The sequence below is a fragment of the Zosterops lateralis genome (genome assembly GCF_965231275.1).
Source record: "Zosterops lateralis genome assembly, chromosome: 3".
NCBI lineage: Eukaryota > Metazoa > Chordata > Aves > Passeriformes > Zosteropidae > Zosterops > Zosterops lateralis.
The window spans coordinates 114,124,932-114,138,228 of NC_139764.1; the positions used below are offsets into that span (position 1 = coordinate 114,124,932).

The 13,297-nt window shown below is 53.4% G+C and overlaps 2 protein-coding genes across 2 annotated transcripts in view; one reads left to right on the forward strand and one right to left on the reverse strand.

Annotated features, from left to right (window-relative positions):
* The window catches only part of KHK (ketohexokinase), a 205,130-nt gene that overhangs the window by 82,945 nt on the left and 108,888 nt on the right, over positions 1-13,297 (reverse strand). The window lies entirely within an intron of this gene.
* The window catches only part of DTNB (dystrobrevin beta), a gene marked incomplete at its 3' end in the record, with an annotated part of 117,371 nt that overhangs the window by 13,599 nt on the left and 90,475 nt on the right, over positions 1-13,297 (forward strand). The window contains exons 3-6 of the mRNA XM_083857675.1: positions 972-1,039; positions 2,974-3,054; positions 6,691-6,904; positions 10,952-11,037. Of these exons, the coding sequence (XP_083713801.1) occupies positions 973-1,039; positions 2,974-3,054; positions 6,691-6,904; positions 10,952-11,037 (448 nt within the window). The 5' untranslated portion in view covers position 972. The remainder of the gene's footprint in view (positions 1-971; positions 1,040-2,973; positions 3,055-6,690; positions 6,905-10,951; positions 11,038-13,297) is intronic.

The window sequence follows — 13,297 nt, forward strand, 5'->3', positions numbered from 1 at the left end:
GCTGCCTCCTCTGCCTCTGCATGGAGCTGTACAATTGTTTGGGGTTTTTGTCTTTTTTGGGGGGTTAAACACATAAAAACCCCTACATTTAATGGTTTTTAAGTTGGTGAATTTGGTAACAGAAGAATAATGTGACCATTAGTTGAATTATAAGTTAAATTTTACACTGATGCTGAATTAACTTGCCTTTTTTTTGCTGTAATGAACTGAAATTTGGCATCTTTTAGGACTGTGTAGTGAAATAAGCCCTGAGAGCTGCTGGACTGTCCTTGTGCCCCCTTCCCTTGGGGTACAAACTCCTCCTTGCTCCTGTCACTCTTTTAATCTGTTTTTCTAGGAAAGGGAGGCCTCTGTCACCAAACTGGGTTTATTTCCAGCTTCATTAGTTGGAAGTTCTTTGTTTCCCTGACAAATCCCTCTTGACCTCGGGTGTCGGGGTTCAAAGTTAAGTGAATTTTAACAAGTTTCGTTTAAAGCCAATCCCGCCATCCCCACAAATCCTGGGAGGTCTTTTCCAAGCTGAAGGGTTCAGTGTTCCTGCAGGGAAGAGGAATGGGGTGAGCTTGTTCCTCCTGACCCCCAACATCCCTAACATGCAGCATCTCCCCCTTTTTTTGGCTCTGAGAGCCCTGACTGGGTCTGTGTTTTACAAACAAAACCCCTTGGGACACAAAGGGATTATTTCTGGGGTGTTTCTGCAGGTGTTAATGCAGCTCTGAGCTCTCCAGACTGAAGCAGTTCAAGTGTTGAGAATTAATGTTTGCTGTGCCTTGGGAGGTGTTCACAAGCCTGAGGTGTCTGTGTGTGCAGTGGGATCATGAGGAGAGGTGTCTGTCTGTCTGTCTGTCCTGGAATTCCCAAACAGAGACAGACTGTTCCCCCGAGGGACACAATCCTGTTCACAGCAAGCTGCTCTTGGAACAGCAATTCCAACACAAACAGGTTTTTTTTTTTGCCATTTTTGTCTCCAGAATGATCGAGGAGAGTGGGAAGAGGAGGAGGACCATGGCAGAGAAGAGGCAGCTGTTCATGGAAATGAGTGAGTAGGAAATGTGGAGACATGATGTCATTGATTCCTCCCTGGAGCTTCACTGTGACAGCTGCACCACATCATCCCTGTCCTGTCCCACAGCCAGGGGGCTCCTGCAGGAGGAGAAATGTCCAAGGGGAGGCACAACTGCCTGGGAAGGGTCTGAGGTTTATCCCCAGGCCTTGGGGAGCTCCTTCCTTGGGAGATGTTCACCTCTCTCACCTTTGCCAGTGTCTAAGGTTTGTGGACAACTATTTAAATGAATAATGACAACAGACAGAGCACCTTTGGCCTTAAAAAAAAGATTAAAAAAATAGCCCTGCAATGCTGGTGTGACTGGAGAAATGGTTTGAGGGCTGATTTGTGCAGGATCATCCTCTGGGAGAGTTAAGAATTTGTGTTTGCACGACATCCCATTGTCTTGCTGTCCTGCAAGGGCTCAGGGCTGAGGGGAGTCCCTGCTTTGGGCCAGCGTGGCCTTAATTCCAGTTACAGACTGGGGGAGCTCTGGCTTAAAACTACACATTTATACTGCTTTGTTTCCAGAGCAGCACTGGTGTGGAATCCTGGAGTGGTCTGGGGGGGAAAGGGCCTTAAATCCCATCCAGTGCCACCCCAGCCCTGGCAGGGACACCTCCCACTGTCCCAGTGTCCAGCCTGGCCTTGGGCACTGCCAGGGATCCAGGGAATTCTCTGGGAATTCCATCCCAGCCCCTTCCCACCATCCCAGGGAACAATTCCTGCCCAAAATCCCATCTGAATCTCCCCTTTTCCAGCTTCAAGCCATTCCCTGTGTCCTCTCCCTCTGTCCCTTGTCCCCAGTCCCTCTCCAGCTCTCCTGGAGCCCCTTCAGGCCCTGCCAGGGGCTCTGAGCTCTCCCTGGATCCTTCTCCTGTCCAGGGGAGCCCCCCCAGCTCTCCCAGCCTGGCTGCAGAGCAGAGGGGCTCCAGCCCTGGAGCAGCTCCGGGGCTCCTCTGGACTCTCTCCAGCAGCTCCAGGGCCTTGTGCTGTTGTCCCCAGGGCTGGGGCAGCTCTGCAGGTGGGGAATCACCTGGGCACAGGTGTCACAGTCAGGGACACGAAAAGAACCACACTCACCCGTCAGGTAGAAGCAGGAAAAGAAGGCAGTTTATTATGATTTAGGGTTTATATATATTTGGGATTTGGTCAAGGATTGGTCAGTGAGAGGAACACCTCTGTGACCCCAGTGGTCAATCCTGAAGTCTGTCACCGAGAGGAATGAAAACAATATTTGATTGTTTTGAGAGACTCTAAAGGAAAATATGTAAACAATCATCAGAAGGCTTAGTATTATGGCAATACACACTAGCACAATCCCCCCAGGTGTGCTGTGTGTGAGTGTGGGGAGTGGGTTTGTAGGGAATTCTCAAAGCCTGACAGTGGCTCACACAGTCTGGATCTGTGTGCAGACTTTGAGGTGAGAAGTGCTGACTTAGAAATGCCCTAGGAATAGGACAGACATTGTTGAGAGAGAAATTGAGCTAGAAATGAGTTTCAAAGTGTCAAATAAGACTGGATACTTTGGAGAAATAGAACTGTGAAAGGTGCATTGCAGTAGGACCCACCAGGGGTGATTTTAGATTGTTTAAAGGCTTTAAGGCATTAATGGCATCGTGTGGCAAAAGCTGATAGACCAAAACCACTTATAATGGATTGTAATTAGGAAATAATTTGGCTTCTGATTGTGATGGTGTGAACTGTAACATCTGTACTGTCTCACCCTTCTCATGAGACTGAAAGTGGAATAAAAGTGTTTAAAACACCTCTGAGATCTCTGGGTCAGTAAAAAGCACAATCCACCATGTGAGGACACACTCGAGCCTTTTTCCAAGCCCTCCTCTAGGCAGCATCAGGTGAACAACAGGGTTCATCCCCGTTTCAGATGGAAACAAAGGCCCAAACCTTTTTTCTTTTTGTTGCAGGAGCCCAGAACTTCGACGTGATCCGGCTCTCGACGTACAGAACCGCCTGCAAGCTGCGCTTCGTGCAGAAGAGGTGCAACCGTGAGTGGTGCCCTCCTCATCCTCCTCACCTCACCCTGCCCCTGCCTCAGACACTGCACCCAGCCCTGGCAGGGCAGGGGGAGCCCTGGGCAGGCCCTGCCAGCTGGCACTTAAATTTAGTATTGTCCTGGTTTGGACAGACTGGTGTGTGCCAGGGAAAGCTGGAGCCTCCCTTGGAATGGAGGATGTGAACCCCCTCCCTCGGGATTATTATATTTTTGAAATTAAGGGGCTTCAGGCAAAGATTTGGCAATAGGAGTAACAGTTCTTTGCTAGGAATGTTAAAAATACAAATGTTGTAGCACAAAAAAACCAACCAAGCAAAAAAAAAAAAATAAAGGAAAACCCTGCCAGAGTGAGAACACTGCTGACCCCCTGTTGCTCAGGCTGTTGGTGTCAGCCCAGATCAATCCTCCTGCAGGGCCAGATGTGGTTCTGTGGGAGCAGAGATGATCCTGTAGAAGGGCCCAGTGGTGCTGAGCTGGGTCTGGGCTCCCTCTGGGAATCCAAACAGGCTGTGCTGGGGCTCTGAATGCCAGGTTTGATCCAGGTGGGAATTCCGGGCTCCTCCCCCTGGGTGGGGCATCTCCCCGTGGGCTGATGGAATTGTCTGAGCCCTGCAGTGAGCCTGGATGGGCCCTGGACAGCAGAGATCCCCTGGGGGAGGATGGGCCTGGAGGGATAAAGAACAGTGACACAGCTGGTTTAACTCCAGAAGATCCCCTGGAGTTATGAGGGGTGGGTCATGGAAGAGATAAAGAAAGAAACACCTCCTGAACTACTTTGAACAGATTGGAATAAAATACACCTCGTATTGAACCCCAGACAAATATATAATTAAATTTGTGATCAGAAAGGGGCAGCAATCCCTGTCCAATACTCTGTGATATCTTCACTTTTATCCTTTAATGCTCAGAACATGAAGTCCAAGGGCAGCTGTGGTGTTTGGTTGCCCTCAGAGCTGGGTGTGGATGGTGTCAGGCTGTGTGAGGGGCTGTTTCCTCCTGGGGAGCCCCCAGTGAGCACAGGGACAGTGCCAGGCAGGGACTGTCCCTGTGTGACATCAGTGCCCACGGGGAGCTCTGTGCAGGGCAGCTTTTCCCCTCCTCTGCCGTGGGCTCTGCCCTTGCACAGCTCCCAGGGCACAGGGGAGGCCCAGGTGAGCAGGAGGCACCTGCCTGTGCTGAGCTGGGCACAGCAGGAGAACCCAAATCCTGGGTACAACAACTGCTCTGGCCTGAGGAAGACTAGAACTGTGATTTCCAGCAGGGAGCACAGAGCAGTGCCAGGTTTAGGATCAGAACTGTGATTTCCAGCAGGGAGCACAGAGCAGTGCCAGTTCCAGGTTTAGGATTAGAACTGTGATTTCCAGCAGGGAGCACAGAGCAGTGCCAGTGCCAGGATTAGGATTAGAACTGTGATTTCCAGTAGGGAGCACAGAGCAGTTCCAGGTTTAGGATTAGAACTGTGATTTCCAGCAGGGAGCACAGAGCAGTGCCAGGTTTAGGATTAGAACTGTGATTTCCAGCAGGGAGCACAGAGCAGTGCCAGGTTTAGGATTAGAACTGTGATTTCCAGCAGGGAGCACAGAGCAGTGCCAGTTCCAGGTTTAGGTTTAGGATTAGAACTGTGATTTCCAGCAGGGAGCACAGAGCAATCCCAGTTCCAGGTTTAGGATCAGAACTGTGATTTCCAGCAGGGAGCACAGAGCAGTGCCAGGTTTAGGATTAGGTTTAGGATTAGAACTGTGATTTCCAGCAGGGAGCACAGAGCAATCCCAGTTGCAGACTCTGCACAGGGCTCTGGTGCCCCTCCCCAGCCCTGGGCCCTTTGCCACCCCTGGATTTGGGATGGGGCTCTCTGTGCTCACAGGCTGCTCCAGGAGCAGAGCCTTTGGTCCTTGGGGGTTTTTTTTGGGAGAAATACAAGGCAGGAGCTCACAGTGACTGCAGAGCCTTCCGTGGGCAGATCCAGGAGGGAATTTCACCCTGTCCCTGCTCTGGGTGCAGGGGCACGTTCACTTTGGGTGGCTGCTGATCCTCAGATGTCTCCTCCACTCCGCTGCAAACCTCAAAGCTTGGAAACATTTCAAAATGTTGTTTAATGTGGTTCTGCAGATCACTGGCTGTGGTTTGGAGAAGGTTTTGTGCACGTTGTTTACACTCCTTAGACACAGCAGGGAAATTCAGGGGAACGTTTGGAGCCCAGACCCGTGTTTATAAAACACTCTGCTCTGGGTTTGGGAACTGGATCAACTGGAAACAGTCAGAGTTTAACTGGAACATCAAGTTCCTCCATCGATACTCCACGAGTGTCTTGGGTTGAAATATATGACCAAAAGTTGTATTTATTCCCAGTCTATTGAAACCAGGTGTTGTTTTTTATCTCCTGACCCCAGGGGGAAGGGGGTGGGTGTCTTCTGTTCATGGGCAGCTGTTAAACCAGCCGGGGCAGGGTTCTTTATCCCTGCCAGGACCCATCCTCCCTGCAGGGGTGTCTTGGTTTGACAGACAGGTGTTTGCCAGGGAAAGCTGGAGCTTCCCTTGGAACGGAGGGTGTAAACTCCTTTTCTCTGAATTATTATAATTTTGTAATTAGGGGCTTTCAGGCAAAGAAATGGGAGTAGGAATAACAGTTGTCTAACCCTCAGCAAGGGGGATCTCTGCTGTCCATGGCCCATCCAGGCTCACTGCAGGGCTGAGACAATTCCATCAGCCCACGGGGAGATGCTCCACCCAGGGGGAGGAGCCCAGCATTCCCACCTGGATCAAACCTGGCATTCAGAGCCCCAGCACAGCCTGTTTGGATTCCCAGAGGGAGCCCAGACCCAGCTCAGCACCACTGGGCCCTTCTACAGGATCATCTCTGCTCCCACAGAACCACATCTGGCCCTGCAGGAGGATTGATCTGGGCTGACACCGACACCCTGAGCAACAGGGGGGCAGGAGTGTTCTCACTCTGGCAGGGTTTTCTTTTTGTTTGCTTTTTTGTGCTACTACATTTGTATTTTTTTAAATATTGCCAGTAAAGAACTGTTATTTCTATTCCCATATCTTTGCCTGAAGCCCCTTAATTTCAAAACTATAATAATCCCGAGGGAGGGGGTTCACATCCTCCATTCCAAGGGAGGCTCTAGCTTTCCCTGGCACACACCTGTCTGTGCAAACCAAGACAAGGAGTCAGCTTCAGGGTGTTGAAAATCACTGTGAACATTTTGTAGCGGGTTCAGAGCATCATCAGATCCCTGAATGGTTTGGGTTTGGGAAGGGACCTTAAATCCCACCCCAGCCATGGCAGGGACACCTCCCACTGTCCCAATGCCCAGCCTGGGCTCCAGGGGCAGCCACAGGCAGGGCCTGCCCACCCTCCCAGGCAGCACTTCTGGCAGGTGGCTAAAGCACAGCGTGCTCAGGGGGAGGGCTCTGCTCCTTCAGGAGCTGTTCTGCCAGGCCCAGGTGCTGAAGGGTGGAATTGAAGCCACACCTGGGCCCTGCTGTGCCCCACAGAGCTGAGGGTGAGCTCAGAGCCTCTCTCTGTGCACAGCAGCTGCTCCTGCCAAGGGAGAGCTCACAGTGCCATCCCAGGGGTTTGCATGCCTGGCAGAACAGGAGTTAACTCCTTTTCCTGTGTTTTCAGTGCACCTGGTTGACATCTGGAACATGATTGAAGCCTTCAGGGACAACGGGCTGAACACGCTGGAGCACAGCACGGAGATCAACGTGTCCCGCCTGGAGACCATCATCTCCTCCATCTACTACCAGCTCAACAAGCGCCTGCCCTCCACACACCAGATCAGCGTGGAGCAGTCCATCAGCCTGCTGCTCAACTTCATCATAGCAGCCTATGACAGGCCAGTGCTGCCTCCTGTGTGCCTGTTCTGTGTGTCTGCCCTGTGTGTCTGCTCTGTGTGTCTGTCCTGGGTGTCTGTCCTGTGTGTCTGCCCTATGTGTCTGTTCTGTGTGTCTGCCCTGTGTGTGCCTGTTCTGTGTGCCTGTTCTGTGTGCCTGTTCTGTGTGTCTGTTCTGTGTGTCTGTCCTGGGTGTCTGTCCTGTGTGTCTGCCCTATGTGTCTGTTCTGTGTGTCTGTCCTGTGTGTCTGCTCTGTGTGTCTGTTCTGTGTGTCTGCCCTGTGTGTGCCTGTTCTGTGTGCCTGTTCTGTGTGTCTGTTCTGTGTGTCTGTCCTGGGTGTCTGTCCTGTGTGTATCTGCCCTGTGTGTGCCTGTTCTGTGTGTCTGCCCTATGTGTCTGTTCTGTGTGTCTGCCCTGTGTGTGCCTGTTCTGTGTGCCTGTTCTGTGTGTCTGTTCTGTGTGTCTGTCCTGGGTGTCTGTCCTGTGTGTATCTGCCCTGTGTGTGCCTGTTCTGTGTGTCTGCCCTATGTGTCTGTTCTGTGTGTCTGTCCTGTGTGTGTCTGCCCTGTGTGTCTGTTCTGTGTGTGTCTGTTCTGTGTGTCTGTCCTGTGTGTGTCTGCCCTGTGTGTGTCTGTCCTGTGTCCCTGCCCTGTGTGTGTCTGCCCTGTGTGTCTGTTCTGTGTGTGTCTGTCCTGTGTGTGTCTGTCCTGTGTGTGTCTGCCCTGTGTGTGTCTGTCCTGTGTGTGTCTGCCCTGTGTGTGTCTGCCCTGTGTGTGTCTGCCCTGTGTGTGTCTGTCCTGTGTGTGTCTGCCCCCTGTGTGTGTCTGCCCTGTGTGTGTCTGTCCTGTGTGTGTCTGCCCTGTGTGTGTCTGCCCCCTGTGTGTGTCTGCCCCCTGTGTGTGTCTGCCCTGTGTGTGTCTGCCCCCTGTGTGTGTCTGCCCCCTGTGTGTGTCTGTCCTGTGTGTGTCTGCCCCCTGTGTGTGTCTGCCCCCTGTGTGTGTCTGCCCTGTGTGTGTCTGCCCCCTGTGTGTGTCTGCCCCCTGTGTGTGTCTGCCCTGTGTGTGTCTGCCCCCTGTGTGTGTCTGTCCTGTGTGTCTGTCCTGTGTGTGTCTGCCCTGTGTGCCTGTCCTGTGTGCCTGTTCTGTGTGTCTGCTCTCTGTGTGTCTGCTCTGTGTGTGCCTGTCCTGTGTGTCTGTCCTGTGTGTGCCTGTCCTGTGTGTCTGTCCTGTGTGTGTCTGTCCTGTGTGTGCCTGCCCTGTGTGTGTCTGTCCTGTGTGTGTCTGCCCCGTGTGTGTCTGCCCCGTGTGTGTCTGCCCCGTGTGTGTCTGTCCTGTGTGTGTCTGCCCCGTGTGTGTCTGCCCCGTGTGTGTCTGCCCTGTGTGTGTCTGCCCTGTGTGTGTCTGCCCCGTGTGTGTCTGCCCTGTGTGTGTCTGCCCTGTGTGTGTCTGCCCTGTGTGTGTCTGTCCTGTGTGTGTCTGCCCTGTGTGTCTGTCCTGTGTGTGTCTGTCCTGTGTGTGTCTGCCCTGTGTATCTGCCCTGTGTGTGCCTGCCCTGTGTGTGTCTGTCCTGTGTGTGTCCTGTGTGTGTCTGCCCTGTGTGTGTCCTGTGTGTGCCTGTTCTGTGTGTGTCTGTCCTGTGTGTGTCTGCCCTGTGTGTGCCTGTTCTGTGTGTGTCTGTCCTGTGTGTGTCTGCCCTGGGTGCCTGCTCTGGGGCAGGGGAGTGTGCCCAGGGCTGTGGGGTGTCACTTCTGCTCTCTGAAAAGAGCTGCAGCCTCAGGGGCTGTTCTGTGAGCAGGATGAGTGTGCCCAGGGTTGTGGAATGTCAATTCTGCTCCCTGAGGGACTTTTTTTTTTTTTTTCCCAGGTTCAGTTTCCAGGTTAAGTCTAATTTTTCTGGCTGGATTATTTTCCTAAAATACAGAAATGTACCATTTTAAATATTTTTTTTCTTTTCCCTCATTTTTCTCCTAATATATTTTATTTTATAACATGATTCCAGAGGCCTTCAGTTCAGGCCTTCAGTTCAAGCTGCTCTGTTTAGTCAGTGACACAAATTCCAGGTAGTTTTATCTCTCTCAGGCATTGCAGGTTTCTTGCTGAGCTCCTTCTGGATCACCTGGATCCCAGCAGGGGCAGGGGCTGGGGTGAGGCAGAGCAGGGCTGAGCAGGAGCTGGGCAGGAAAGGGTTTATAAAAATCCCCACCCAGGCTGGAATTGCCTCCCTGGGCTGCTGGAATGTCCCAGAGTTCTCACAGAGAACCACCAGAACACTGAACACTCCCCTGGACAGGCACAACCCCAGAGTCCTGGAGTGCTCTGGGTGGGAAGGGACTGTCCCCTCACCCAGTGCCACCCCTGCCATGGCAGGGACACCTCCCTCTGTGCCAGGATGCTCCCACCTGGCCTTGGGCACTGCCAGGGATCCAGGGCAATGCCTTTCCTGGGAATTCTGCCTGCCTGGGGGCCTGAGGGGAAACTGGGGCTCTGGCACAGCTGGAATGGCCCCTGGCACAGCTGGAATGGGCTCTGGCACAGCTGGAATGGCCCCTGGCACATCTGGAGTGGGATCAGCGCAGAAACCACACACATCCCTGCCGTGGGAGCTGCTGCACACCCAGGCTGGAGGAGGAGGGTGAGGGTGAGGAAGGAGCCTCACAGGCCTGCCCTGATTTAAACCAGTCCCCAGCTGTGCTTCCAGTCCTGGTGCTTCCAGGAGATTCAAGGTCCTGTGGAAGGTTCTGCCCTTTTCCCTCTGCTGGAGTTGAGGGGGAGTGGCAGTGGCACAGAGGGTCGGGCAGACTCCTCAGGAGCTGCTCCCCTGGCACAGGGCAGGGGGGAGTTTGGGGTGATTTATAAACACAGGAGCAGGATCAGGGTCTGGGGGCACCAGCAGAGCTCTCCAAGGCTGTGTCCTGGGAGGAGACACTGATGGCTTTGGGCTTGGCTTTTCCTGGGAACTCACTCCAAGCTGAACCTTCCTTTGATATAAAATGAGTGTCTGTAAAAGGGGAAAGGGCTGAGGCTGATTTGGGGAGCTTTGAGTTTGAGGTGAGCTTTGCCCTGGGCTGATCCCCCAGCGTGGGCAGCAGGGAGGGGGGATTGTGCCCCTGTGCTGAGGTGATTTCCCACCTGCAGAGCTGCCCCAGCCCTGGGGACAACAGCACAAGGCCCTGGAGCTGCTGGAGAGAGTCCAGAGGAGCCCCGGAGCTGCTCCAGGGCTGGAGCCCCTCTGCTCTGCAGCCAGGCTGGGAGAGCTGGGGGGGCTCCCCTGGACAGGAGAAGGATCCAGGGAGAGCTCAGAGCCCCTGGCAGGGCCTGAAGGGGCTCCAGGAGAGCTGGGGAGGGGCTGGGGACAAGGGACAGAGGGACAGGACACAGGGAATGGCTTGAAGCTGGAAAAGGGGAGATTTATCTGGGATTTTGGGCAGGAATTGCTCCCTGGGATGGTGGGCAGGCCCTGGCACAGGGTGCCCAAAGCAGCCCCTGGATCCCTGGCAGTGCCCAAGGCCAGGTTGGACATTGGGGACAGTGGGAGGTGTCCCTGCCATGGCTGGGGTGGGACAGGATGGGCTTTGAGGTCCCTTCCCACCCAAACCATTCCCTGTCCCTCATACCCTTGTCCAAAGCCCCTCTCCAGCTCTCTCAGGGACCCCCTTCAGGATAATTTTGCTTTTCCAGCTCTCCCCACACTCACCCTGTGCTTTCCCCATCCTGGGATTTTCCCTGCCAGCCCCAATTCCCTGCCCAGCCCGTTGAATTCCAGTTACCGACAGGACAGCACTCACTGAAGGTGTTTGTTATTGCTGTAATTGTCATTATTTGTGGTTCCCTCCCTGCCCCGAGGGCTGTGTGTGCTCCCATTCCCGGTGGGAATTGCTGACTGTGTTTCTCCCTGCCCCGAGGGCTGTGTGTGCTCCCATTCCCGGTGGGAATTGCTGTCTCTGCTCCCATTCCCGGTGGGAATTGCTGTCTCTGCTCCCATTCCCGGTGGGAATTGCTGTCTCTGCTCCCATTCCCGGTGGGAATTGCTGACTGTGTTTCTCCCTGCAGCGAGGGCCACGGGAAACTGACGGTGTTCTCGGTCAAAGCCATGCTGGCCACCATGTGTGGGGGGAAGATCCTGGACAAGCTCAGATGTGAGTACTCCTCAGGAATCCACTTCCTTTCCTGGCTTTGTTGTCTTCAGTTCTGGAGGCTTTTTTTTTTTTTTAAATTTTTTTTTTAAAATTTATTTTATTTTATTTTATTTTTATCTTGTTTTATTTTATTTTTTCTGATTCCATGACCTTTCCGCTGAGCTGGAGCTCTGCTGTAAATCCCAGAATTCCAGAGGGACAATCCCTCCCAACCCCAGAATTCCAGAGGGTCAATCCCTCCCAGCCCCAGAATTCCAGAGGGTCAATCCCTCCCAGCCCCAGAGTTCCAGAGAGACAGTCCCTCCCAGTCCCACAACCCCAGAGAGTCAATCTCTCCCAGCCCCAGAGTTCCAGAGGGCAAATCCCACTCAGCCCCAGAATTCCTGAGGGTCAATCCATCCCAGCCCCAGAATTCCAGAGGGACAATCCCTCTCAGCCCCAGAATTCCAGAGGGTCAATCTCTCCCAGCCCCAGAATTCCAGAGGGACAATCCCTCTCAGCTCCAGAATTCCAGAGGGTCAATCCCTCCCAGCCCCAGAATTCCAGAGGGACAATCGCTCCCAGTCCCACAATCCCAGAGGGTCAATCTCTCCCAGCCCCAGAGTTCAAGAGGGTCTTTAAATGGAGAACTTCTCTTTAAATGGAGCACTTGATGGCTGATTTTCCACTGGGAATGTCCCAGTTGTCACCATTTCCCTGCTCTGAGGATCTTGGAGGCTCCCGTGAATCTTCTGCTTCCCCCTGAGGCTCTCTGCACCTTCTCTGTCTGTAATTCCAGCTTGAGGTGGAATCCCAGGAGGGTTTGGGTGGGAAGGGACCTCAGAGCCCACCCATGGGTGGGGTGACACCTCCCATTGCCCCCAGGCTGCTCCCAGCCCTGCTGACTGCTGGGCCCAGCTCCTTTCCCCCCTGTCTGCAGCAGCTCTGGGGTGATGGAGCTGACCCAGATCCCAAATCCTGCAGGGTGAGGACACAGAGCTGGTGGTGAAAGAGTGTCCTGTAAAACCCTGAGCAAGATGGGGAATTGCACACAGCTGCTCCTTTCCCCTTGCAGGACAGGCAGCCTGGGGCAGGCACTGGAAGGAGCAGATGGAGGAGCAGAGCCCAGTCCTGTTTTCACCTTCCCAGAGGGTGTGGTGGGTGTCAGGCCCCCTCAGCCCCCAGGTGCTCCTGGAGCCACTTCACTGATCCATCCAGGGCTGCCAGGGAGGAGGAACTGGGGATGTGCCTGCCCCAGCCCAAAATCTGCTGTGGGGAGGAGCCTCCTGAGCTCTGCCTCAGCTCTTCCCTCCTCCTGGGTTTCTTCTGAGCACTGGGATTGTGCTGCTTTGCTTTCCCACATTGTAGTAATTTCCATGGATGGCAGGGACAAGGAACTCTGCAGAGCTGAGATGTTCTAGAAACACGGGGGTTTATTATTCCAAGGGTGGTGGGTAAAGAGGGCTTTGCCTTCAGCCACCAGCCTGGGCTGGAGCAAAGCCCTAAAGAGAGAATGGGGAGAGAGAGAGAGAGGAGAGAGTAGGGGGAGAAAGGGGAGAGGCAAGAGAGTAAAGAGAAGAGGGCGATCTCCTTGTTACAATCCATTCTATCTCTTTTTGTGTTGAATATTCTAATTTACAGTGACCAACATGTGCAAGATACAAAACCTACAAACTTTGCCTGTAGCCCTAAGAACTACTGTATTATCATTTTATATTCTAAACTCTAAAAGACTGCTTTTATTATGCCCTTGTTCCCTGATGCCTTTGGCAGGGTGGAAAGGCAACATTCTTGAGTCTTTTGTTTTCCTGTCTTTCAACCCATCTCCAGCTCATCACCGTTTTCCTGCCTGCCATGATCACATCTCAAAACTGGCTTTCATTCCTATTTCACTCACAGATTTTACAGAAATCTGCAGTATTTCTTACCATACAATCATATCCATAAGTCCTTCCTGTCCCATCTTTCCCAACACCACACCTTCCTGACTGCTGACCCACTTCACCCCCAGAATCTCCCTGTCCAGGAGGATCCCAGCCCAGCCTCCCTTCCCTGGGCTCTCTGGAAATCCTGGGAGTTGTGTGTTTGATGTTTGCTCATCCCAGGGTCCGTGGGGACAATGGGAGCTTGGTCTCTGCCCTTGCAGAGATGTCCCGTGGCACAGAGGGGTGGGATCCCTTCCCTGGCTCTGGAATTCCCTGGGATGTGCTCTCCTTGCAGAGCAGCTCCTGTGGTGCTGCCCCAGGATCTCTGGAGATGGGAAATCCCCCCCAGTCCCCAG